The 27788-nt window shown below is 42.0% G+C and overlaps 2 protein-coding genes across 4 annotated transcripts in view; one reads left to right on the top strand and one right to left on the bottom strand.

The window, feature by feature from the left end:
• MOSPD1 (motile sperm domain containing 1) overlaps window positions 1-12190 on the top strand; it is a 20433-nt gene extending 8243 nt beyond the window's left edge. Inside the window, exons 4-6 of one of the 2 annotated variants that reach the window (XM_074551809.1) lie at window positions 99-325; window positions 2258-2419; window positions 4763-12190. In XM_074551809.1, coding sequence (XP_074407910.1) covers window positions 99-325; window positions 2258-2419; window positions 4763-4794 — 421 coding nt within the window. In that variant the 3' untranslated portion in view covers window positions 4795-12190. Of the gene's footprint in view, window positions 1-98; window positions 326-2257; window positions 2420-2999; window positions 3253-4762 lie in introns of those variants that run through there. The other variant, XM_074551807.1, reaches the window with a different exon arrangement.
• Window positions 11974-27788, bottom strand: LOC102064124 (P2R1A-PPP2R2A-interacting phosphatase regulator 1). 2 transcript variants are annotated; one of them, XM_074551806.1, is made up of 10 exons: window positions 27401-27788; window positions 24105-24183; window positions 20193-20249; window positions 18090-18133; window positions 17957-18011; window positions 17438-17530; window positions 16892-16980; window positions 16213-16274; window positions 15162-15258; window positions 11974-14040 (listed from the first exon to the last, which is right to left on the bottom strand). In XM_074551806.1, exons 1-10 carry the CDS (start codon window positions 27547-27549, stop codon window positions 13881-13883), a joined length of 885 nt encoding a protein of 294 aa, XP_074407907.1. In that variant the 5' UTR covers window positions 27550-27788; the 3' UTR covers window positions 11974-13880. The 2 variants fall into 2 exon arrangements, with proteins under 2 accessions (XP_074407907.1, XP_074407906.1); XM_074551805.1 differs by having other exon boundaries at window positions 16213-16277; window positions 27401-27782.

The raw sequence follows: 27788 nt of genomic DNA, 5'->3' as shown, positions 1-27788 counted from the left end.
GGGGGGACAGAGGGCAGACTTTGTGATATATAGAATATAATTCTCAATAGGCATGATTCTTAGCAGTTCATCTGTTTGAAAATGTTGTTTTCCTGCAGTGTGATTCGTCACAGAGACGTTCGGGCTTCTTACTATGGTGTCATAGATAAATTCCGTCTCCAAGTGTCTGAGCAGAGCCAGAGGAAAGCATTGGGGAAAAAGGAGATTATTGCTACTCTGCTTCCATCTGCAAAGGAACAACAACAACAAAAGGAAGAGGAGGAAAAACGAATAAAAGAACACCTGGCTGAAAGTGTCTTTTTTGAGCAGACTTTGTGTCAACCAGGTAGCTGAAATCTTTTTCCACTCCTATGTTCTGAATCAGTTTTGAATAGCTGAAGTGACTAGATTAAAAAACATTTTTTAAATTAAAAAGAAATAAATTTTAAAATATTTTTTTTAAATAATTCATTTTGCCTACCTGTAAGACTGCTGTCTTTATCACTTGAGGATGACAGTATTCAGGAACCCAAACTGTGGCTATTCTGTTTATGCTGTCTTGATCAATCAAGGCCCTTTGCTGCCCTGTGTTTGTGTGTCATACCTTGGAGAGTGTATCCACTGTTCTCTGGAGCAGGAGTTCTCACACAGACAATGGGAATTTATCTGTGAAAGGATGCTAGTTACTTTTTCCCTTGGGCTCTTTCAAAACATATGCCCCTTGTGAGTTTGTTCCAAACCCTTAATCCCCCATTTCCTGATGAGCAGGAAATATTGCCAGAACATCTTCTAAAGTGCTCCTTGTTCTGTGCCCTGTGCTTTGTCTGTCCCACAAGAACAGAAGAGCACAGTTGGTGGCTGAAAACTCTGCATGTTTCATACACACACTGAGGAAGTGAATCAACAGTCTTGAAAACCTGGGCCAGACTGTTAAATTGAAGGGATAGGATATAAAGTGTCAAGTTGTACCTGAAATGAATCTAAACTGATTCTTGATGGTCTACATTCTTCTTGCTTTTACTGGTTCATACTGAAATGTTCTTGTCACTGTTATATTTTTCAGGACAACAAAAACTAATTCCAGAAAATAGATGAACCTCCTTGAGAGTATTCATGTTGTTAAAGTGGATGTTTCACTATTTATACTGAGTTTGTTGTCTGGTGAAACACTTTTTATTAAAAAAACCCTTCATAATAGATATTAGTAGGATACACAGTTAAAGCAAACCTACAAAGGTCTCTGGGCTCACAGAACAAAATGTTCCTGTGATAGCTGATCCAGGACAGAGGGCCTGAGCCACCCTGAACAATCTCATACTGGTCTTATTCCAAATGCTGTTTCTCTGCTTAGAAACCTCATTGACTGTGGTATATTGCAGTAAAAGAAGCAGCAGTAAACAAAGAAACTGCAGCTTTGCAACCTGGAAATAAGATTTATGGAATTAAAAGAGAGCACATATTGCTGGTTGCTGAGGATAGAAGTTGATAAAAACATTGGCTATTTTCCAGTGATAATAAGGATTTGTTTAGAGGTATTCAGCTAACATGTTAACAGCTCTTTTCAAAGATGACACAGTGGGCCTTTGAGTAGGTTCCAGCTGTTAAAGTGCGGGACAATAAAGACTATGAAGGACTCTTTATTGTCTGTGGTTTGCATTTTCTTATTCTGGTAATACTGGACTGTCAGAGTAGTTCACTCTCACACTTTTTAAAGTAAGATTCAAATTTTACTGATTTGTGGCATCTAAGCTGACTGGCTCAGGTATAGCCCTTGAACCCTATAAAGAATGAAGGGGAGCTCATCTGGCCCAAGAACCTGCTGCAGGCAGGTTTTGTTCAGGAGGTGTGAGCAGTTACCTGCCTCTGCAGGTCTTTTGAGTGCTCTGAGTGATGGATTACTGATCACTGAAGGAACATATCAAGGAATGGAGTCAGGATGCACAGGGAAAGCTCAGCATTGCTGAGCCATCCAGCTGTCCTGAGTGTGTATATATAGCAACTGGGCCTGGCAGGCTCTGTTCCTCCACAAGGGAGTGGTTTGGGAAGTCATGTGAAAACAAGTTCCAGCATCAGAACAGGGAGCAGCCTCCTCCACTGCAGAATGCAGGAGGTTTAGAAGGGTGGGTTTAAGACTTGGCTTCCACCCCCTGCAAACTGCAGAGCAAAAAGGAAAATCTGAGGATATTTCAGCTCCCATGTACTGCAGGCATTTTTGCAGAATGTTTAATGTTTATATTATTTAGATCTTCCTTACAATTGGGGCTTTGTTGCTTTTCAGAAAACAGAACTGCCTCGTCGGGACCTAGTTTACTCACAGTCTTCCTTGGAGTGGTGTGTGTTGCAGCACTAATGCTACCTACATTGGGGGAAATGGAATCCCTGGTGCCTCTCTACCTCCACTTAAGTGTGAATCAAAAGTTAGTAGCTGCTTATGTTTTAGGTGAGTACTTTGGGTTTTAGAAACATTTTCCTGCAAAATCTGTGAGTTTGAAAAACTTTACCTGTCTCTGCCAGCGGCCTTGGGAAACTGGATGGGAACAAAGCATCACATTAGGTTTTGTTTTGCATCTCAGCTTACATCTTAATTTGTAGCCATGGTGATAGCAGGGTAAGTTAGTTATTGTAAGTGTTTTAGACCAGATTTGAGTTGATACCTATTGCACACAGGCCCCTACATGCTAATTTCAGCTTTATTTGATGATGGGCCAGTAACAGTCATCTGCCAACACACGTGAACGGAATGTGCTGTTTCTTACCCTTGCATTGCAATAGTTAATCTCTTGCAGAATGTAGAATGTGTTACTGTGTTTCTCTCTAGCCCCCTGAGCTGTTTTTCAAGACTTGATTCTCAGTGCCTGTTTAATAAGGAGTTGATATGTGTAGCAGTAAGTTGTTGCGAACCCTGTCTGAGACCACTACCGTCCCCAGTTCTTCCTGATTTGTAACTTGCTCCTGCATTAGCTAGCATGGATGAGTTGCACATTTCATTTATTATGATTATTTCTCTATAACTGTTTCAGATTTGAAGAACAGTCACACTAAACTCAGTTCTCCTCTCCCACTACCTGGCAGAAATGAGGATTTAAAGGAAAAGAGCTAGGCAGCTCCAAACTGATAGCTAGAGGTGAGGTAGTGATGGGGAAAAGTGCAAGTTCTGGTGGTTCATGCACACTCTGCTGACTCACAAAGGTCCATCTGCTGAAGTGGTTTGAAATCTCACTTGTGGCTCTTTGCCCAGGCTGATGCTGATGGATTCTCAGATCAGGACCTTGCAGTAATCCTCACTTGGTTTTTATTTCTGCTTTTGAAAATTACTCCAGGTTCCGCTGGTGTCAGTTTTAAGCCTTTTGACTTTATACTTTTGCAAGAACTGAACTTGTTTCTAGATTCCCTATGAAGTTTTGAGAGGTTTTGACTTCTTTGCTGGCAGTGCTTTTAGTGTTCATGGACAGATTCTTTTGTGTGCAGCTCTTGCTCATGTAGAAAGTCAATTGCTCTTGAGGAGTTGAAACCACTTTGTTCCACAAGGAAGTGCAACTGGATTGTGGAGCATTTAATTGGAAAGGATTGTTATACCCCACCAACAGGAGTCTATGATATTTGAGAAGTATCTGACTTACAGAAGTGAGTTAAACCCTTTATTGTCTGAAGGCCTTGTACAAGTGGTGCAGGCTGTTCTGCAGAAGCCTCTGCTGTTCCTCTGAGGTGATGGAATTGATCCAAGCTAAGGATCCAGCAGCTGTGGGAGCACTGATTGTCTGAACCAGCACAGACCTTGATAAATAGCTGAGCTGCAGTTCCTCTTTAAGGGATAAATTGCTGATCTAATGGAAGACAGTGCTTCTGCCTTCACCATCTTCATAAAGCAGCCAAGTTCCATCAGTGTGGAGTGGCAGGAGATAAAATAGTTTCAGAAATGTCTTTATCCATGGTGAGATCTGTAGGTTTTAGCTGAGCTTTCTGCAGTGAAAAGCTGTTACAGTGACATCATCTGAGCCTGCTAGAAAGTGAGATTGCTCAAGAACTGATAAATTGTTATTTTGATGTTACATAAGGCTGGAAGTCAGGGAGCTCCTGTGTTCTTCCATCTACCTCACCTTGTGCAATATAACCCATGGCTAAAACCTGCAGATTTGTACTTTTTCCTGTATCAGCATATAATTAAAATGAACTTTTCAATGTGTCATGGGTAGGTTTATTAGACCCTGTTTCCTGTTTTCATCTGGTTTTAATAGTTTTTAACCTCTATCAGAGCAGTCATTTTTTTCCTCCCTCTCTAAAGGTCACAACAAAGAGTCTGTTGAAAGCTCCCTCTGCAAACTGACAAGGAAGCTTAACATCTTTGTTAAAACTGGTCTTTGATCAGTTATTATTCACAGAGCAGAAAAAAGCCTTGGAGCCTTCAACTGATCTGCCTTACTGATGATTCAGCATTCCAATGACACTGCCCATAACTGGCCCCCATGAGGAATGGGGTTTGGTGTTACAGTTAGCCCAGTCAAAAGTTCAGTGTTAAGACGTTCCAGCAGAGAGGACAATAATTGTTTGGAGTATTTCTACCTTCTTTGACATTCAGTTATTAGATACATCACACATCAGTGTTGATTTTTGACTATATCAAAATTTGGAGCATTACTTCTAATATTTAAGTGTGTGTATAAAAGCATTCTGCATGCATTCGTGCACTTCTACCATATTTTCTGGCCTGTGACAGGGTAAACTATTTTAAATGTTTTATTTTGAGTGAAATAGAAGTGTTAAGTTCTTAATTCTTGTCTTTCAGGTCTCATCACCATGGTTATTTTGAGAACATGAGCAATGAGTTCATAGGATGTCAAACACCTTACTGTATATTCACATCATGAATGTGGACTGCCTTTTACTCCCATTTGGCTCATTAAGATGCTAGCAAAACTGTTCAGTGATTTAAGATACCTTCAGAAGTGTAATATATTTTAACTGTGTATAATAAATGAAAGACTCAAAGCACTTGGCGGTGCTTCTGTAACAGACAGCTATGAAATGTTCAGTGATACCTGTGAAAATAATTTGAAAAAACTTTTATATCTATGCCTACTGTAAAAAATCCTTATTAAAACAACATTTGTTATTTTTAGTCGATGTTCACATCAGTGTGTGATCACTATAAAAGCAAACTGTCTCCTGTAAAAACGCTCATTTGGTTTGTGGTTGTACCTGCTGAGGCTGGCACATAACACTTCTGTATATACATACCAAGGGGTGAGAGTCGTGACTGATCATTGAAGAAAATGAAAAATTCCATCAGTGGAACTGAAATAAACCATGAATTTTAGGTGAAGAAGTAATTCTCAAATTTCTTACTTCATCATTACCAATATATCGTTGAGCGCTCATTTTCTTACCTGGGGAAATAATTTCTTGCAGCAGTCATTTTGTACCACAATTACTAGACAATAAAACCAAGTTCTGTAATCAGATTCTTCATTTCTTAGGGATGCATGGAAGTGGCATTAATGGAAGCTGAACTCATACTAATACAAAATTAATCATTTTCTCTATTTTAGAGACCAAACTAAGTGAAATAGCAAAGGCATTTCTCTACATCCCTCCCCCCACAGCTACCACAGGAACTTCTTTTCTATCAGAAACTCCTGCTTAAATGCCAGTTTCATATTTGAGGTGAACATTAATCTTGTTTCATACAACAAGTATTTCCCTTTATTTGACATTTCATTGTCGAGATGTTAATTCTAAAAGGGCAGCTATTACTGCATTGGATTCATACAGACAAATCTTTGTTTGTAAGAAGTCTATAGAGTATGCTCTGATATGAATAATAAAGTTTGGAAATCAAACCTTTCCCCCTGCATGTTTTGGGTCACTTTTCTGGTTATGCATGGAAATACAAAAAATCATGAAAAAAGTGTTTCTTTAAAAAACAACAAAAAGGAGAAAGAGAAGTTGAAAAAAGTTGTTAACCACTACATTTTTTCTTGTACAATGCTACTCCAGTTTGATTCTCAGAAGAGCTGGGATTGTGTCATCCATCGATCAGCATCAGATGATGGAGTCAAACATTAACATTGACTAAGGACAAAAACCAAAAAAGGTTCCCAGCTGGTTTAGGAGGCCGTGTCCCAGAGCCTGCTGCAGGACAGCACTGAGCTCCTGGCTGGGTCAGTGTTCTCCTGCCACTGCAGGGCTCTGTTCTTGTAGCTTCACTGCTCCTCAGTACCTGCACTGTGAATTCTGATTTTCACCAGGTGCTTTAACCTGCTGCTGCCTGGGGAAAGGTGAGGGAGTGGAGCAGAAGCTGGGGACATAAAAGTGCCATGTGGTGTCTTATCTTAGCATCCAACAGCCAGGCTAAAGATTTTGTTGTGCCCAAGCTGATCAAAAAAGCCCAACACAAACCCTTTTCCCCCCTGTGTCCTGGAATTCTGGTCATGGGCTGGGATGATGTTTTGCCAGGCAGTTGCAGAGGTGCAGAAGTGCCAATCTCACCTGTAGGAACCCAGAGTCAGTGAGTGGCTGTAACCAGGTCTGACACCTGCAGCTGCCCCATCCTGCAGGACAGTGCCTGCATGGCAGGGGACAACACAGGACACAGATGCCAGCAGTCATTTTCAAGAAATTTCAAGGGAAATGATTGGTTTAGAAAAACACGTTGACCAAAGAAATCAGAACAAAAAGTTATTGTTGACAAAAAAGACTAAAAACATTGGACCATTTCTTTGTCAAGGCAACAGAGGAACAATACACAGAAAAAAAAAAGATTAAATGCACAGAGTAATTCAGCAGATGTAGATAACTGGTGCTTGGGTGAAATAAGGATGACAAGTGTGAATTCTGACTTCTTTCTCCTTCAGGGAGGTTGGAGCACACTGCAGAATCACAGATTTATCCCAGTTATGAAAAAAAGACCTGGGGACTGTTTCAGTTCAGCACTGAGGGAGAACATATCAAATTATGTTACGGCATAAGTCACAGCAGGGCACCAGTAAAATGTTACCAGGTGGATACACAAGATTTTGAAGATATTTCCTGATTTTATGTATATTCATGTCTATGCACATACCTCTGGTACTTACATACTTGAGTTTCAGAAAACACTGAACACCTTTGGAAATAAGACCCGAGACACTGAATTTACCTCTTAGAAACACCAGGAAAAACAGTTAAGTGTTCACGTCATTTCCCATTCCTGACTCCTAGCACAAACAAACAGTCATTTCCTTGCAATGGGCAAGTGTTCTCAGCAGACAGTTGGGAGGGTTTGAGATCATCCAGCAGAAGCAATCCTGCTGTTTACCCACGGGTGCCTCGAGGGAAGTGGGAACGCTTTGGGGAGCGAGCGTCACTCCCCTGGCTTGGTACGTAATCCTCCCGAGGTGTCTGCACTTGTCTGGGTCAGAAAATCCCGAGGTGATCGTGTTTCTCTGGAGGAGTGAATCTCAGAGTGCTTGAAACTGCAGCAGACCCAGTGCAGCAGGGACAGGAGGGGCTGCCAGGGAATCAGTTCATTGCAGCAGCTGATAATGGAGCCCCGGGCAGCAGGGCCACCACCTGGGAACAAATCGGCCCCAATCAGCCCCTGCAAAGGGAAAAGCTGAGCTGCTGCTGCTGCTGACATGGCTCAACATGCCCCGGGAAGACAATGGAACGTTGCAGTCACTGCTCCTCTTGAAACAGCTCCACAGGGAGGTTTGCAGCAGCTCCAAGAGGAGCCCATGCACAGAACCGTGCCTTCAACACAAATAAAAACAGGGAAATCCTGCAATCAGCTAACTAAGAACTGTCAAAGCCAATCGTGTTATTTCATCTTATGCTAGTATGTACAAGTATCTGATGACCAACAAGCCTAAACTGGAAAGAGGCTGCCAAATACGTTTGGCAATAAATCATTGTATTTTAGTCCTTATTTGTCAATGTACACTTACTATACCTGGCTTTCCTTGTAAGAGCTTTCCTTATAAATGTCAAGTTCCAATGCCCCTTTCCTTTGTCAGGAATGTGAATCTCACACTTCAAACTTACACTCAGGGCAGCATCAAGTTTAAGGATCAGATCTTAAAAAACCTCTTGTACAGGAGGCCTTAAAAAAACCCCAAACCTTGAATCATCTGTGCCAGGTGGGTTTTGAGTTGTTGGGCTGGAGCAGCTCAGTTGCTTTGCCCTCTGACCTTGCATGAGCCTGTCTGGGCAGAGAGAAAGGAACAGTGATGTCCTACAAGGCATGCAGGGCTGAGCAGGGCTGCCCCTGCCCCTCCTGCCAGCTCTGTGCCCAGAGAGGGGACAAGTGGCCCTGGAGAGCAGGTTCCCTCCCGTGTCCCTGGGAAATGGGGCACTCTCTGCTCACTGCAGGGTAGGGAAGGCACCATCTCTCACAGGGCTGGAGGAGAAACAGCCAAAGGTAACAGTGCTGGAGTCTCTGTCCTGCAGGCATAATGAGGAAATTCAATTAAGACGGAAAGCACAGAAGGAAAGCGAAGTTCACTGCTGCCAGCAGCTGTCACTCACTCGTTGCTGCCCCGCAGGAGCTGGTGAGGATCGGGAACCCCAAGAGGCAGCAGGAGCCACTTCCAGATAAGGACCTCAGTGGAAGGAGCCTGGAGAACAAGAGCATCCTCCCCAGAGGAGGAACAGGAGGAACGAACACAGGCAGGTGACACCCCAGCACCTCAGTAAAGCTGAGCAAGGGGTTTATTCACCCACTTTTGGGTGTATCTTTGTCTTCTAAAGAAGCTCTCCACTGAACGCTAACGAGCTCTTTGCTTTGGATAATGAGCTGCAGCTAATGCACATCAGCTCTAGGAAATCTGCAAAGCTGTGTGACCATGCTGACGATGAAATGTGGAATTACATGCAGGCAAAGCGACCACATTGGTCTTCAAAACAGCAGAGACTGCAAAGAAGCAAGAGCAAAACCACGATTGCAGCTATGGGTGTCTCCTCAGTGTGAGGAAAAAGGCTGGTAAGGTATGGCTGAGTAACAGGCGCCCTGTAATGGAACTTAAATCTATGTTTCCAGTTAAAACAAAATTAACCATAAAAATTTCCATAGCAAAATATAATTTACAGTAACAAAATGAGAGTGTTCTCTAGAAAACGGCACACTCAGTGGCTTGAGAAATGAACATGAAGGCATTAGAGGAACATTTGCTTCAGCAAACAAAAAGCCACCATCAAGAGACAGAACTGCAGCAAGGAGAAAACCCGTGTTCCATCAGCATCACCAAACCCATTAGCGCCTTTCCCTCAGGAATGTGCCAGGAATCTCCACAATCCAAAGCGCCTGCTGAAGTGAATGTACTTTAAACGAAAGGATGTTGATGTATTTTTAGCAGGAAGCTTCTTGCAGATTTCAGTGCGAGCTGTATTTAAACTGGCTTGAGAGACAACACGGTACCTGATTTCTGTGCCACAAACCCTGACGTGTGCTGTGCACATCATGGGTTTGATTTTTCTCCACACAAGGACAGAAAGTAACCAGGAGAGCCACATTTCCAAAGCTTAGTCCCTGCAGCAAAACCTGCTTCCTCTTGAGCAGTTCTTCCTACCTGGGTTGACATCCAGCAAAATTCTAAACATTTTAAATACAATTATTTGTCATGGAAGGAAGTCTTAAAATAGCAAGCATTTTCTAAGGCTCTTAAGAAGCAAATAAGGAAACCAAACAAACAGAAGAGTTTTAAATTTGATAAGTGCCAGATTTGTCTGAGGAATCTTTGTGGCACTGGGGATGTCTCACCAGTTCCTTGAGAGACACAGGGGAGCCAGCACGAAGGGGTGTGGAGGCTGTCTTGGGTTTTGGTTTGAATGCTCCTCCCCCCTTCTGAAATTTCTGCTCCCGAGCCAGCTCCTGGAAGTCAAACAAGGTTATTCTCCTTCAGCTTATTTTTTCACCTCCTCTCTTGTGCTTCTACCACAAAGCCCCAGTGGTAGAAGCAGTCTCAGCGTGTGTGGGGTCTGGGTCTTTGGGATGTTGGGTGTCTGCCTCGAGTGCTCCATGCCAGAGGAACAGAATCTCCTGAGCAAGGCCTGGGCTGGATGGCAGCTGCTCTCAAGTTTATCAGACAAGGGTGCTCCCACCAGATATGCAGAAATGGGAAGGCTCCACTGGTACTGGTAAAACAATCACTCCCAAGGAAATGAACCCGAGGTGACAATTTTTACACCCAGTTATTGAAAAGGATTCTTGCCAAGCACTCCTCTCTGTGTCAGTAAGGTTTTAATTACTGTGCTGTAGCTGTAAACATTCAGTTGCATGTACAAATATTTTAACTTGTTGCTTCCAGGAGAAGAGGGATCAACTTAAACTCCATCTGCCTGTTGGTGATGAGAAAGGTTGCTTAAAAGAGGATAGGAAGAGCTCACACAGTTTAATTATGACTCCTGAAGCTCTCTATTTTAAGTAAATGAGTTACGACTCCAGCATATGCAAGAATACAACAGCATAAAGTGAACATTTCTGAAATGATGACTGCTAAGGCAGGCACAAGCTGTTCTCAAGCTCAGGGAGTGCTGGAGGTCCCTCCAGTCACTTCACCAGCAAATCATTGCACAATAGCAGGGCTGGACTCAAACAGCACTGATACTGGAGCCACAACACACATCTATAAATGGAAATATCTCAGTCTCACCAGGCTTTGGAGACTTGTTTTGTTTCTATGGGTTGGTGATCATTTACATGCAAGTTTTCTGGAAAAAAAAAGGGTGAGAAGTAAGAATTTAGGATCAAGTTCTTACCCTGATCTCAGGAGGACCTTGGGCAGCTGCTCAGCTGAGCATTGAGGTCACCTGCCTTGCTGGCAGCACACAGATCCTGCAAGTCAATCTGAGGCAGAGGCTCATTTTTCCTGGCATTTGTACCTCTTCCAGAGGGAAGTATCTATCCCTCTGCTAAATGCAGCAACCACTGAAGGGTTCATTCCAAAAATACAGCCCCTGAGCGCTGGCACGGATAGCGGCGTTCCCTCAGCAGCTGTGTCACTCTGGAGAAGGTGGAGGAAGGAAAACACCCATCCTTTGTCAAGGAGGACACAGCAGCCCCAGAGCTGACTTAACTGCCAACAAATCCTGCAGGATAATTTTCAACCAGACCAAGCAAGTGCCAAACCCAAGTGTGATTTCTGGAAGGTGCCATTCATGGCAGAATCGCAGAGAGAAGCAGAGGCGATATTAAAAGCCTGAGTTATGGACAAGTACAGGGTTGAATATGTGCATAGTATAACATCCCTGTATATTTCCCAGATACATATTCTGGAGTACAATTGATTCCAGAATTTTTCATTTCTGTGGAAAAAAACTCTGTATGTGTCACTGGACTCCAGGGAGTGGAACTGCAGCTTCTTGGTGACATAGAGATAAAACACTGAGATGCTTTCCCACAATTTCAATGCGGTTTCTATTTTTCAAAAGTAGGGAAAGGAGCAGATACAGATAAATAACTATTTCACTCTCCTCCAACAGCATTAATTGACCCAGAGAGGTTGTGGATTTCCCATCCCTGGAACTGTGCAAGGCTGGGTTGGACAGGGCTTGGAGCAACCTGGTCTGGTTGTCCCTGCCCCTGGCAGGGGGTAGAATGAGATGGTTTTTAAGATCTCTTCCAACCTTCCCACAATTCTGTGATTAACTACCCTATTAAAGCAAAAGACAAAAGCTCCCCACTTCTTCCCAAGAGTTAAGACCTTCAGTACTTCCCACCAGCAGGCAGAAGCTTCTTTATTTCACTACAACTTCATCTAGATATAAACTAGGGACACATGTAACTTGTGTTCAAAAATGTTTGGGTTTATTCTTCTTTATTCCTAGAGTTGTCACAGACCTGCAAGACAGCATTGCACGAGGAAAACAAGGTAAGTCTGCTGCAGATATTCATACCTGCTTGCATGTTAACTAGACTGGGTGAAAGTAAATTACAACAGATATTCTGATTTTAAAAGAAAGCATTTAATCCCAGAAGGAAACAAGAATATGGTTATCTAAAAAAGTGCAGAAACAGCAAAACACATTTATTTTTCCATTTATTGGCACTTATTTGAAAAATAGCATAAATATTCAACAGAAAAGAGACAAGTTGACCCACACTCAGCTATTAAACCCCCCTATATGATGTGTCTTCCAACAAAGACTGGAGGAGACACCAGGAGGTTCCTTCTTAAGAAATAAGCAAGATTTAAAAAAAAAAAAAGAGTCTTGCTGTCACCATAGAAGAGTGGTGGCACAGCAACTCTTTGGCACAAACCTGAAACTGCAAAGCCAAAGTTTGCCTCAGCAGAGAGAGCAAACAGAGCCCAGCACTCCTGTGTGCCTCTGCCAGGGACAAAGGGCAGCTGGGCAGGGGCTGCAACCTGCAGGGTGATTATTACAATAATTTAAGAGGAATGATACCAGAAGTAAACCATGTTGTATGTTAACTAGAACAGAGTCAGACTATTAAATACATTCTATTTTCTCTCTACAATAAGGACACACAGAAATGGGTCACTGGCCCTCAGGTCACCAGGTCTTTGCACTCCGAGTCATCCCTTTCTCATTCTGTCACTCAAAGCTTCATCCATGTGAATCTTTCACAGCAGAGTTCAGGGCAGGTTCTTCTCCTACTTGAGGAAGTTTCCATACTTTTCTCACTTTATGACACACTACAAAGATTTAGCATTTAAAAATAAAACATTTTGCTTCATTCTTAACCTCTCTGGAGAGGCTGGAAACCACAGAGCACAGCACAGACATGTACAGAAAGGGAGCCAGCTGGGGGGTTCAGCTGCACAGCCCCAGCAAGGGTGTCACTGCCAAATCCCAGACAGCTGTCCATGGGGGGGTCTGCACATTCTTCCTCCTCCTTGGGGAATTTCAGAGTTGAGATCAGGATGTCTCAACACATCAACTTTTCGAGCATCTCAGATTACCAGATTCCAGGCTTCCAATCAGCATCTGAAGTTTTCAACAGCAGAAATGACTTGATGTCATTGTTTGAGGAAGCAACATCAGAAAATTAAATACAGATTAAATATGTTTGATGGACTCAGGCTGTAAAAAGGCATTCAAGATTCCTCACCGTATCTGTCAAATATGAGGACAAATACTGATTTAAAATAACGCATTTCTGAAGTACTAAATACTACAATCTCAGGATTTAATGCATTGTTCCAAATATTGCCACTATTTTTCCCTATTAAAAGACCTTTAACAGAGCATCTACCACTCCTATACACAATCTAAATGGGGAAGAAAAAGAAAGAAATGCCAGATACAAAACCCCAGAAGAATGTTCCACACCTAATTTAGATTTAGTCACAACAGCAGACATGATCATGAATGAAATCCAACATATAAATCTGACAATTTACCAGCTTGTCATTTTCTGACATCCACTGGAACACAAAATTTATTAAGAGCCAATCATAAGAGAACACAATAATATTAATAATAATCAATTTCCCCCCTTCAATATTCTCCCTTTCATATGAAGAAGAAAAAAAAAATAAAGATCTAACACTCTGGGAATAGAAACAATTAGTAAGCTGCTTCATTGGTTTTAGGCTGAGGACAAATGTGAGTTATCTGCTCCTCCACAGGCAGGGAGGACACAGGCTGCTGGCAAGCCAAGTCTTCCACAAGCAGGACACAAGTCCAGTGTTTGTGACTCTTGCCAAGGAGATCACATCACTGCAAACCTGCCTGCTGACTGACCTGGGCACCCAACGTGTCTGCAGCCCAAATGCTTCTTTACTGTAGTAAATGTCATACAAATCACTAGAAAGGTGAATTCCTCCTCAAGGAACTATTCTGGAAGTTTTCTAGAAGTAATGACATTGCTGGAAGTTCCTATGAGGAACAGAATGGGTCACACACAACAGAAAGTTGGGGCAATATCTGCCTGTTTCCTGGTGTCCAGCAGCAGATTCTGCTCCTCAGTTCATTGGTAACTTGGCCATGAGATCCACGGGCAAAAACGGGGATCTGGAGTCAGAGAGTGACACTGGAGAGTCTGTGCTGGTGCCAGCTTCAGCTGGGGAGTCACAGGAGGAGCCTGCACTGCTCCTGTTGTCATCCAGGGCGTGCGAGGACAGACTGAAAACAGAGACACCAGGGCTGAGAAACGAGGCATTGGCTCAGGAAAGTGCCCAAAACCAGCCCAAATCACCCCAAAGCCATCCTAAACACACATGTGCAGCTCTGAAGGAGCAGCAAGCCCTGTGATACCCCTGCAGCCACACACAGCCACTTCCAGACTCACACAGGACACTCTGCCCACGTTCTCCTTTGCTCACCCGAAATGGGGCACAGATCACAAGTTCCAGACTGAACAATCCACTCCAGCTTTACTCCATCCTCAAAGCCCTGGGCCAGCACAACAGCCTGAGGTCTTTGTGCCAAGAGAGCCAATGATAAATTGTCCCTCTTCCATGGTACTATGTATTTCACAGGACACAAATTCATAACTACAGCTGATCTGTCATCAGTGATAGCAGCAGAGTGATTTTTTAAAAATTACCATCTCCTACACTGAGGCAGCAATTGAACCCATACTGCTATCCCCACTGTAAACAGGATGTGCCAAAAAGATGTTTTTAAAGTACCTTTAACACATCTATTTTATTACTGCTACTCAAAGCTTCTGCATGACTTGTACATCAGCTGAGAGGCAAAAAGACAGAAATACAGTGAACAACCCTTGACAGTTGTGTGGGCACACCCTATGTATGATTAACCTTTTGACTAAAACACTAGATCAAAATCCCTTGCTATTACCAAGCACTACAATTTTAACAAAGTACTTTTTATCTCCTCCCAGCTCCTCTGACCCTCCAGGGAAGGTCAGACAGATTCATGTTCCTCTGTGACTAAGAACAAGGGAAAAGAAGAAAAACCCAGTTAATCCAAAAAGCATCAGCATTCACATTTGATTGCAATTTGAATCAGACTCCAAAAGCTGTCATCCATGAGGTGTCTTCTCCTAAACATGCTCAACAGCCCATGTTATCAGCCAGGCCTAGAAACTGCAGAATGGAAGGGAACATTGCTGCCTGCTCATTGTGATAATTTCAGTACTGTAACATTATGAGATATTTCTATTAAAAAAAAGACAAAAACAAACACAAAAAACTTCAAGCATTCTCCCTGCTGGAAAAAAAGAAATTTGTAATGCTTCTGCTGAAAGGACAATAAAGAGATAAAGAGCACAGATTTACCATGCCCCAAGGTCCGCCTGATGTGCAGCCTCGGGGGTTAGCATGGTGGTGGATCCTTGGAATAATCTTTTTGGGTGATCTTCCATCTCTGTCACACCTTTGGGAAGAGATACCAAGTGGTAAAAATTACAACTCACCTAAACTAAAATCTGCTTTCAATGTGCTTCCACAGAGCAAACAGAACAGGGGTTCAAACTAACAATATTTCATATATTGAACATAGAATTTAGATGCTGAAATTTTAAAGACTGTCTATTTTCTGCAGCCATTTTGTCCAAGCATCGGTACAGTTTAGTGAATAATTAACTAAGGCTTAGATATCAGATATTTATTCTTCAGTAGTGAAAAATAATCCTTTTGTTTCAGTTTACCCAGCTATCACTTCACTGACCAGCTTCACCAGAGTAGCGAAGCTGAAAATAAGGAAAAGGAACAAGCTCCAGAATGATCACAAAACTTTTCTATTGGCTTTGATTTCCAAACACTGTGGAAGAGGAGGGGCTAGATATGTGCTTAAAAAGGCTATGACAGAACTCTGATGAAAGTGTTTTAAAAGTTGTCTCAGAGCCAGAGATGTTCTGTAACAGAGGTGAAGCTTGAAGATATAAAAACAGGTGCAATAAAATTTCCAGAAGTTAAACTTCAAGAAAAATGCAGAAAGACAGAGAAACATTTCCTAATAAAGCTGTAAGGTGCCTACCAGGCCTGTGCATCAGCTCTGGGTTTTCAAGAGTTATTTTTAATGTACAGTAGCTGTGTGCTTCAGTTAACCAGGACTTTCAAAGTTTTCTGTTTAAGTTAAATATACCAATCAATAGTTGTATTTATTGTTTTGTTAAGCAGGTTACATCAGATTTTTTATCACATCTACATGACCACAGCAATGGGGAGGAATTAGAACAAAACAATTATTAGCTTTATGGAATTTAAAGCTTTATGAAGTTACTTTTTGAAGTATCAGCCAACTGGACAGAATTATGAAGAAAGCTATATGAATTATTACATAACTAACAAGTTGGCCTGTTGTATTTGCCAAACCCAAATACTGCACCTTTTCTTTTCATTGATCCAAGAACACTTGGTCGAATGCAGTTAATGGGGCTCTGGCTTCTCCTGCTAAAAGAAGACAAATGCTGCACTGAGATCACCATTGAAAGAGAAAGGTTGAAAAAAGCATCAAAAGATATTCAGAAAACAAGTGACTGGGTGGAAACCACTAAGAAAATAGGCATTAAAACAGCTTATCCAAAAAAAGATCTTTTTTTCCCCCTCTGAAGATAGGCCAGGAAGGACAGAACTGAGCAGGAAATGTTTAATTACATTATTTCACAACTGGAGCAGTCAAAAAGCTCTCATCCAGACACTGACTACATCTCAGTTGACAGGCTGAACTGTGAGGGCCTAGTAAAATTTAATTGTATGCCCACATTACTCAAAGGAGTAACAAACCCTAAATCTGTTTGTGTTTTCTTTCCCTCAGAATTCAATTACTAAAGATGTGAATGAGAGCAATATAGAGACTGCATTGGGAAGACAGATGCCACAATGCTATGACATGAGGATTTTGACAAATGTTTTACAACACTGTAAAATCTAAACTCTGCATGACTATATGAAACTGTGTTTGTGCTCAGAAATCAATTATGGATGCAACAAATTCTGGTATTTCAAATGCCTACTATGAACAAGCTTTGTTAATTTTCTATCATTGCTATGATCTGGTGACTTACCTTGAAAATCTTCTTGTTGGACTTGGGCTGGGACTTGGAGGCAGCCCAGTGCTGCTCACCAGACTTTGCAAAGATGGTGAGAAACATTGCTGAGAGGAAAAGAGTTTGTGTTATTATAAATACTGTATCACTCCCATGTGGTAACAGTTGATGCTTAACTGCAGAGAAATAAATAACCCAGTATCAAATTCAGCAGCCAGTCATTGGCTATACTGAAACATCACTTTTTGCTACTGAGAAAAGAAAAATTAAAATTAGACAGATTCCATTTTCATGCAGATGTATTTCACTGTACTCTGGTTAAACAAACTTATTTGGCTTTTATTAACCACAGCACAACAGCTGAACACTCCACAGAAATTCACATCCACAACATGAGCAGCTGGTATTTTCTGGTTTGGGGTTTTAGGGGGTTTTATTTACTCTCTAGTTTCTTGTTTGCAGCTGAGGTAGAAAGGAGCAGGTGGCTTAATCTTTTGCTACTAATTTGGTTGAATTTATTTAGCTCTACTTAAGATAAAACCATTATTACCACATTTTGCTCACCTTCCCTATTCCTCTTGTAGGTGAAGGAGCTGGAGAAACTGGAACAAAGTCTACTTGCTTTGGTGATAGTGATTTTTCAAAATCATTGTCACTCTGAAAACAGTACACATAATTAATCTCACGAGCAGGTACCTTAACAAGAAAAGGACTGATGGGTGTGAAATCCCAAAGTTATCCTCCATCATATCAACAATTCTTAGGCAGCCATTTATGAGCTTATGCTTAACAAAAACAAAAAAGCCTTAAACATTACATGGAGAGTATCAGAACATGGAAGAAAAATTGAATAGGCAGACATCTATGCAATTTCCTTTTCACATAGCAGCCCAAGGAACCCACATGTACCTTGAACAGTTGATAATTCTATGCCTTGTTAGTGTGATAAATTGCTGATCAAAAGCAGTACTATGATAACAACTTAACTGGAGGTCAAACTATCAAAGGAAATGTTGACATGAGAGAGTCTCTAGTGTCCTGATACTGATGATAGAAACACAAATTAAAGCATGAATGCATTACCAGGCTCAAGCTCTCCTCCCATGAGTGGCTCATCTGCATTGCTACTTGCACTTCTCTAAAAGAAGAAAAGAAATGTATTGTGCTGGGCCCACAGATGGCTGCAGGGACTGTTCTGCTTTGCTTTAGTGCTCACCTCTCACGAACGGTTTCCCTGTTCAGCAAATTCATTCCTTCCTCCTAAAAGATCAGCACATGAAGAAGTAAAGTCAAAAAAACCCCTCTTTGTCCAGCACATCAGAAAAGCTGTGGTTTCACTTCCCTTTGGCATGTGGAAAATTTAATTCAACTCAGTTAAGCAACAATAACCTCAAGTTCTCATCCATGGAGAGGAGTGAGGAGAGGATGAGAAAGAGATGTAGCAGGAGAGACCATCGTGTAAGAAGTGCTTATGTGAGCTGGTTGTTTCCCAAGCTGCTTTATTTTCATTACTAACCAAGAAGTAGCTACCAAACTGAATAATGATAGTATGAACCAGAAATTCTGCACATGCCAGAGCGTCTTTATGCAGTCCTGAGTAATTTCATTTTACAAAGGGGACACTAGTACAGATAAACCTCAAAAACATGGCTGGGTTCTTACCTGACCCTATGGATTAGTGACTAACCAGACACTTGTCAGCATCTCATTTGCAATACACTGCATTGCACACAATGAATTCAGGGCTCAGTGAGGGTATTTTTCTTAAAAAAACTCCATAAAATATTATTAAAATGGATCAAATATATTAAATTAAACTAAACATTATCACCAAGTACAAACATAACTCAATCTCCTCTAAGGCAGACACCATTCACTAAAATTAACCGAATGCTACCCAGTTTGTTCAGTGAATGAGTAGGTTCCCTAATTCAAAGTAAAAGTTCAAGTAAACATTTTCACAATCCTCATCATAAGTATGAGGAGTCTAACTTCTCCACCTCTGTGATAATTTGCTCAGATTTGAAAGAGATCGGAAGTGAATCACACAGGTTCTCAGTGAGTATACAGGACATGGAATTAATTCCAACTAGTGAATCTAAAGCTCAAACACAAATTAGGAAATTACACTGTTTGCTTCAATAAATGGAAGACACAAACATGAATGCAGAAACATTTTCCAGAAGATTGAATTATCAAATTTTACTTCATGTAATAGAGCAGAGCCACAAGAGTTCATTCCTTTGCTCTCAGCATATTTCTCATTGTATCTCCCTGCTCACTGCAGGGGGGTTGGACCAGATGACCTTTAAAGGTCTCTTTCAACCCAAACTAATTTATGATTCCATCATATTTACATATTAATCCTAAGCAGTTTTATATTGATAAAAAGAGCTGTACAACAGACCTGAGTGCTTCAGAATCTACTCAAGCCAGTAAATTATTTACATAATGAAAGCAAGCAGTTATTTTCTTCAGGATTACTGTGCAACTACCTTAAATAACCGAGGTAGGAAGCAGAAGTGCCTTCCACCACTCAGGCACCATCCCCTAAAAATGCTGCCTGAAGCATTAAATTGTTTTCTTAACTTTTGACCCTGTAAAAATCAAGCCTGTCCATTGAAAACTAGCCAGCTAAAAAAAAAAAATTTAAAAAAATTAAGAATCTTCAAGCCAATTTTATAACCATTCTGCTGTGAAAAAGTGGAGATATAAAATGAAGGAGACACAGGAGTTGGAGCTTGTTGATTTTAAAGCTGGAGCCTCAGCCTGTGGTGTGCTGGCTGGGGCAGAGCTATTTGAGCCTGCTCAGATATTCCCCACACCACCCCCCTGCCCGAGTGTTTGCTCTGCTGCCCTTCCCCCTCCGCTCCTGCTGTGACAGCACAAGCACAGGGATCTGGATAAGAAAATTATACAGATGAAAAATAGCCCAGCCAGAAGAGTACAGACTATTTTTCAGCCAGAGTGCTTCCTTATCCTGCTCATTTTCTGGCTGCACAAGAGTCCTGTGCCAACACAAGTTAAGGAACACTTTGTTATTGGCCCCGAATATTTATGCTGGCACTGCTGCCAGAAACTTGGTGAAACTTTACCCTAAGGGTTTACATTAAAGGTTTCCTTTCTAAAATGTCCATTTTAAGAATCCTCTCTCTGCTTAAATCTTCTCCTTGCTGTTAGATGCATTTTGCTTCATGAAACGTGGAACTGGGCAGGCAGTTTGCAATTAAAATCTACAGCCAGTTGAAGGACATTAAACATAGACTGCAAAAAACCTCAGTCACCTATAAAAAAGTCATTTAGAAGAATCTGTGCTTACTTGTTTGATTTGATGAAGACGGCTGCTAGGAATCCGGATAGGAGATGATGGCACAAACTGCAAAACAAAGTCACACACAACTGAAAGTACAGCAGAAGGGAGGGCAAGGTGCCACAGAAATGTCAGTAAACTAGTGCTGCCCCAAATTAAAATTTAAAAACTAATTAAAAAAAAACCCATATCACTTACAACATCCTCAGTGTATACATAACCTACATTACTTACTTGCAAGAATGTTGCATTCTTGCATGTTAATATGTATTTCCACATTATACTGCTTTGTAAGCTCACAGATGCTAATTGGTATCAGCCTGGCTTCCATTCCATTTCCAGGCAACTAGAACTGACAGCTTTCCCCACAGAATGGAGCTGCTTTTCACTAGCACACTGTCACCCCTAGTATGTATGTTGGCATATGTATTTTCCTTTATGTGACTCAGAATATTTATTTTCATTTAAGTGGTCCAGAAAGCTCCCCAATAGATCCTTTAAAATACAAAGCCAAAACAAGAAATTGTACAAAAAGGTTCCTGGATTGTTGTCTGCTTATAAATGAATACTTTGACAGGTGAAAAAAATCAGCCATTAGAAGGCTAACAAAGAGTTAAACACTTTCTTTATGGCTTCTCAAGAGCTTCACCAATTTGGGTGAAATCAGAGAAGACGTCACTAAAAATGGCCTTCAGTTAATGTTGACAGTTTTGCATCAAGATCTCACTGGAATGCTATGATCTAAAACTGCACACCCCAAACCGAGTAATTTAAAGTGATTATTTTCTCAAAATATCATTTTCTTTCATAAATTTCCCACCCCTCACATTGTCTGCCCTCAGTTTATTTATGTCATAGCCATTCAGGGAACAAAAATTCTAAACTGAAGCCTTGAATAGAGGTTTAATTTCTCTGTAAGATGACAATCCTTCCAAAAAATAAGGTGTCTTTTCAAAATGGATGTGTTCAGCAAGTAAGGCTTGCATTATTATAGGTGTTTTTATACTTCATTCATTATAAGGCTTCATCTGCTTCACAAAACATTACTGGAGCTCTTCATCATGCTGAAGCTGGAGACAAACACTCAGTTAACTCTTACTGCACCATTTTCCAAGCAGTGCCATGGAGAATACAAGGATTTTGCTGCCTGACAGGGTGAGTTAGCACAGACCATTAATGCTTCATACACCCAGACCCCTCCTTCTAAAAAAACAAACATGAGGACATCACACCCTGCTTCTCACAAAGGAATTCAGCCTATCAGGCTCACACAGAGGATGACTAACATTTCTGCCAGAATTCAGTCATCATAACACATAATACTAAAGTCTAACAACTATAATATCTTGGTTTGCTACTTTTAAGGTCCAGCTTAGGTCAGCTTTACTATTATACTGGATTCCCAAAAATCCTGTGCACCTAATAAAAATTCCTCCAAGCTGCACCAGCCAATGCAGACCTTGAGCTGACCTTGATTCTCACACACAGAAAAGGATCTGGACAATAGTGCATTCCTGCCTATTCACTCTGTCATTCCACAGTAGAAATGCATTTGTTCCACTCATTATATTCTAATTTTATAACTGTGATCCACATACTTTAAGGTTTGACATTAATAGAGTATGTAAAAAAACCAGTGGCTTGCAGTATAAAACAAACAATGTAAAAAGACAATGAAGTGTTCCTCTGCAGGGTCTGATGCACTAACACAGCTCTGAGGATCCCACATCTTGTTTCCAACAAGTCATCATCCTTGCTTGGTCAGTGTGTAAAACTCACTTTTGCTCTGTTTGCATCCTTTGATTTGATTCTTGTGGAAAGAAACCTCAGTCACTTTCAAAGGATACCTGCTAAACTGAACCCATATATTACAATTATGCTACTCAAATCCCCATTGCTTTAAGAGAGCAAAAAGCTTATTAAAAACATTACAAACTGTTATACTATGCCAGGTGCTGTGCTGTGTTAAAGTTCCAGAGGTGCCAGGCTGGCAGCAGGCACTGCCCAGGTGAGCAGGGACTGCCCCAGTGCCTGTGCCCTGCCCTGCAGTGCCCTCTGCCTCCTGCAGCACAGCCACTTGAACCCAGCAGGGAAAACACCCAGATTAAAAACAAAAAAAAAAAAAAAAATTAGAAAAAATTTAACATCAGCTTTTGCTGAAATAGTACCTAAACATCTAACCACAGACTCTGCTTAAGCAACAAAACAAAAACCCCAGCCTGCAAAACAAATCAAAAAAACATCAAAACATTTACTCCTTGGTATCTCCTGGAAGAAAATAACCTGCAGATACTGCAGAGCCTGGTTAACCCTTCCTTGGCAATTACATGTAGTGACAGAAAACTGCAGACCAAGCCCCAGCCCAAATGGCAGCACTGCCCTTGCAGCCATCATTACAAACCAGCTGAAGTCTGACACTTGGAGAAGCCACTCAAAACCAGATTGTGGAATTCAGTGAGCAACTGGGACAGCACAGGAGATGGAGCTGATGGTGTATGACCTCCAGTTACCAGAGATTTTAGCAACTCCTGTTGTTCCTCTGACAGGGAACGCCACACAAATTAGACAAACACTAATCAACTTTTTTTCTATGAAGTTTAACAGAATATAAAATTTAAGCTGTATTTGTAATACTTGTAATAAAGAAGTTTCAGTTGATTACTGAATCTTTTAACCCTCTTACAGTTTACACTGCAGTAAAACTTGGATTAGTTCTCTTAAATACAAAGAAGAGGGGTTTGAAATACACTTTATCACTGTCTTATGTAAAATTTATTTTACAAAAGTAGATGTGATCTAGCTCCTTAGAATATCTCTAACATCATAAAACTAAATGTACTTCTTTGCTATAGGATGGATACCAGGGAAGGTTGCTTAGGGTCCTTGATGCTGAAAGTTTAATTCTATTACAAAATCATTTATCTGTGGATGATCCTGATTTAAGGCCACAGAAGGATGAGAATCCCTAAGGTCCTTTCCAATTCCATCCTCCCTGCCATACCCAACAGAACCATAACCCAGATCAAAACTCAAAGGAGCATTTCAAAGCAGACAAGGCACTGATCTAGCAATCAGTGGGGAACTTGATTTTCAGTGTAAGTAAAATTTCATGTATTTTGCCAGCACCTGGTCAGCAGGGAGTCAAGAAGAAGAACACTTTTTAATAACATTAGTGTGAGGGGAAGGGTTAGGAACATCATCCCATGCAGATGGAAACACTGCTTAACTCCAGGAGACTGCACCATTTATGAGGGCAGGCAGAAGAGCAGCCCACCAGTGAATTAGCTCCTGCTTCCCAGCAAGTTCTGGGCAAGGCATCCTGAATTAGCACCTTTTTAGCCCAACAACTGAGGATCTTCAGGAATAAACACAATAAACTGAGCTTTTGCCTTTGTTTGTTTTTCCTCTTGCCTGACCACAAGCCCAAACTGATTTATAGTAAGTTGCTGTCCTAAAAATATGAAGAAAGAGACTTGATTAAGAAATCTTGACCATAACACTTTCTTTCAGTTTTTTCATGCCAGCAGGAGAAAGGCTTTTCCACCAATCTTTTCTTATACATAACTGTTCTGGTTCTGTTACAGATGCAACCTTGCTGAAATATTTCTCTGCACATTTTTTCTTAAGCATCAGAAATCATTTAAGACACTGATTACTCTTAACAGTACAGTTATATAATTTGTTTTCTTAGCAAGCTACCTTTCTTACTCTACCTTGGAACATCTGTTTTACGAGCAAAATTATGATCACAATGAAATACAAGCATTCTCCAAGCCCAATGATCTATAGGTAACATTTTAGAGATGTTGAGCTGTATTTCTGAAAGCAATGTGGTATTGGTTTCACAGGCTGCAGGCTAATTTTGTTTATTGCTCTTTGCCCAGCTCTGCCTGGCAGCTGGGGGTGCTGCAGGGCTCTTACCAGGCTGTGCCGGTTCATGACCGTGGTGCTGTTCCTGCGGGTGCGCAGGACGCTGCCCTGGAACACCTGCGAGTTGTCACTGCAAAAAGAAAATCCCAAAATCAGTGCCAAAGCCATTTCCTCCCCAGCAAAAAGCCCCTCTTCACAGCAGCCCACTTGCCAGGGCTGTGACAGCTCTCCTGTGGAGACAAAGCACTCCAGAGACAGGCAGGTGAGAACTCTTTCAGCTTGTTGGCAGAGAGTGCAAATCAACTCCCTCATCCTCCAATTCCCAGCTACTTCAATTAATGATTTCAATTAATCCTTTTGTGTCTTCAGAATAATTGAAGAATTGTTTAGACTGTGAGGATTTATTGTGTTTGGAATGGCTGCTGCTTGTATATTGCTTCAAATGTCATTCAACAGAATAAATGTATCAATGGCTTGTAAGCAGTAACTGAAACAAGCTTCGATCCCACAGATAAAACAGAATTAAAAATACAGCATCTTGATAAATCTTATCACTACAAACATTTAATATCTTCTGAACATTTCTCCAGCAGCAGTTAAATTAAATTTACACTAAATCCAGTTTTTAAGGCCCCACAGCAGTGAATCCATTGAAATGGTACAGGATTATTTATTTGACACAAAATGAACTTCTTTCTCAAGGCAATTTCAGTTCTATTGATTCCTAAAGCAAGTTTTACTGGTCATGTCATCATCAATGTTATCAACAGCCAATGATCAGCATTTAATGAATGCAACTGCAGAAATAAACGTTTTTTCTAGCAACCCTAACAAAAATGTTGAGGCACAACCCTACAATCCCCAAAAATCAATGAGCAACTGCAAAGGTGAACAAATCCAAATGTAAGACTGTAATAAGATTCAAATTACAAGAATTCACATTGTAGTTTCAGCTGCTAACTTGGGATGAACAAAAGCCCCCCAAAATACAATTTCTTAAAAACTAACCTGACCAAGAGCACTACTGTAAGGACTGATAATCCTACTGCACTTCCTTGACACACCATTGTCAGAATCCTCTAGTTTAAAACACACCAGTTGACACATAAGTTTTAGACAGCTTTTATGTAGCTGTAAATAAAAAACAAATAAAGTTTATACTGTGAAATAAAAGCCAACAGCAACTGGCATAAGCACTGTACTTTCTGCCAAGAAAAATGCATAGGCTCTGCTTCTCCAAAATGTCAAGTACATAGGATCAGACATCATTTCCAATGTTCCCAGAAGTTTCACTCAGCTCACACCCACAGGAGATCAAACAGCTGCCATGTGACAGAGGTGGAAGAGGAGAAGCTGAAAGGATCCATGACATGATGTTTAGAGATGAGTTTTGGCCGAGGCCACCAGCCCCAATTCCTTTCAGTGGAAGTGCACTGGCTGGCATGCAAACACAGGACAAACAGCTCATCCTGAAATCCAGGGGCTGAGTCAAGAAAACAGGTTGGAACAATCCTGTCCCACATTACCACAGCCTGAGTCCAATACTCACTGCTAACTAGCAGAGAGAGAGAGAAAAAAGACCCACAAATAATCCTATCTTTAATCTCCCTTGCAAAAACACCAGGACTGGTCAGATCTCAGACTTACTTTTCACAGTTCCCATTAAAAATCAATTTTATTTGGCACAAAAAAAAAAGGAGTTAAAAGTTCTGTGAAATGTAACTTTTGTGATCTAAAATATTCCATTTATAACTGTTCTCTGGATCTATGGCAACTCATTTTCCAAATTCCCTACTAAAAAATGAAGAAGTCAAAACAAGAGGCAGAGGAGAAAAAGCAAGCTGTGTGAGAGCAAGAGCTTTTGTTTCAGTTTACCCAACAAAGCCATTCTGGGAAAAACTGAAGTTTCTTGCCAAGAGCTGCAATCTTGCAAAAACAGTATTCTGGTGGAAAATTCCAAACTAACAGGCAAACCACTGCAACCACCTCAGATTAGTTCAATGGCATTTCAGTTCTATTTGTATGAACACCTAACCCACAGTGTATGCACAGTGCCAGGGCAAGAGCTCAGGCTTACCCTTCTATCTGCCCAAGTCCTGAACTAAATAATTTGTTTGGGATTTTTTTAAGAGTCAAGGGTCTTTCCATTTCCAATTTACAAAAGGCTGAGATTATAAAAATGTCTTGTCTCAGTTACACAATTAGTTTACCTGCTCAGAAACCTCCCAGGGGAGAGTGGCCATACATAACCCTTCCATACTGCATCAAAATATAAAATGGGAGTTTCATTGTGATGATATAAAAGAATCAAATTTACATTAACTTAACATTAAATCACAATAGAATAAAAAGCAGTATTTCATCTGAACTGTCAGGCACTGTTAACCATTTTGGTAAAAGAGGTATGTGAGATTTGCACACCTCTTGATATCCAGCTCCTTACAGAAACAGAGAAGGAAAAAAATCAATCCACCAGGAAGCACTTATCATTTAATACACTGCAGTTTATGGAACTTATTGTCAATATGCTCTCCCCAAATGCAGACACGCCACCAACAGCAGCAGCACATGGACCACCTTGGCTGGATGGAAGCCACACCATGTGGCAGATGGGGCATCTCCCAACTTCTCAACAGCCCAGAGGAGACAAGCAACAGCCCTTTGGGTTACAAACTTACCCAAACAAAACTGTACTACAAGAAACCCTACCTGTCTGAAAGCTTTCACCTGCCCTTGCCTGCCACTGCCACTTCGTGTCCTGTCGGCTGAAGAGAGCCAGAGCTGGCAAACCCCCAACCCTCCAGCAAACAGACCTGCCCCAGGCTGGTGGCAACATGCAACACGACTGTCCTCACAGCACACGGCATTTGTCCCGGGAATGCATACTACAGGAATTAGTACCAGCCAGGAAAATGCCTGGCCACCTGACACATTGCTTTACACTAAATGCAAAACTTACGTCAAGGTCCCGTGAAATAACCTTCCTGACCAAATTTGCCTGATTGTTCCGAAAGCATTTACTGTTGTAATGATACACACAGCAGTGATTTATTTTGCTCAGACCCGATCATCGCGATTGTTATTCGATGCATAAGAACAGCCACAACTCTGACGTCGCGGACAGTGTTCTGCAACACACAGCAGCCCTTGGTGAAAACAAAGCGTTCCAGTAAAACCAAAGCTCGTCTGCCCGGGTTCCCTCGCACTCCTCCATACGTTGGTATGTTCCCTAAATCCCTCCCAGCCCGGGACAGCGCTCAGGATCCCGCTTTTCCCCGCGGCGCCGCGGAGCATCCCCGGAGCCCCCGCACGGCCGGGCCGGGCCGGGATCCCCCCGGGCCCCTCACCTGAGCCCGTGGATGAGCGGGGCGCTGTTCGACCGCCTCAGGCCGCCGCCGTCGCCCGGGGCCGCGGCGCTCCCCGGCGGCAGCTCCAGGTCCAGCTCCATCTTCTCCTGAGCCATCGCGGCGGCTCCGGCTCCTCCCGCTCCGCCCATCCGCGGCCTCAAGCCGCCGCTGCCCCGGCCCTGCCGAGCCCGCGGGCGGGGGGGCTGTCGCCGCAGCGAGGCCGCATCCCGGGGCTCCGGGGCCGGCCTGTGCCCGCTATTCCCGGTGATTCCCGCAGCCCCCGCGGCCCCGCGGGCCCCGGGCCGCTCTCCCCGCCCGGCCCCAGCGCAGGCGGGCCCGGCCGCAGGGCGCAGGCGCAGCGCTCGGGCCGCGGCCGCTCGGGCACGGC

The sequence above is a fragment of the Zonotrichia albicollis genome, chromosome 14 (genome assembly GCF_047830755.1).
Source record: "Zonotrichia albicollis isolate bZonAlb1 chromosome 14, bZonAlb1.hap1, whole genome shotgun sequence".
NCBI lineage: Eukaryota > Metazoa > Chordata > Aves > Passeriformes > Passerellidae > Zonotrichia > Zonotrichia albicollis.
This window is presented reverse-complemented; position numbering and strand designations above follow the sequence as displayed.

Coding starts and splice junctions, on each gene's coding strand:
- LOC102064124 (XM_074551805.1), bottom strand. CDS start 27,549: ATGGGCGGAGCGGGAGGAGCCGGAGCCGCCGCGATGGCTCAGGAGAAG. Junction 16,278..16,891: donor CCAACAAGAAGATTTTCAAG/GTAAGTCACCAG, acceptor GTCTTCTTTTAG/CAGGAGAAGCCAGAGCCCCA. Junction 15,259..16,212: donor TGGATCAATGAAAAGAAAAG/GTGCAGTATTTG, acceptor CTCTTCCCAAAG/GTGTGACAGAGATGGAAGAT.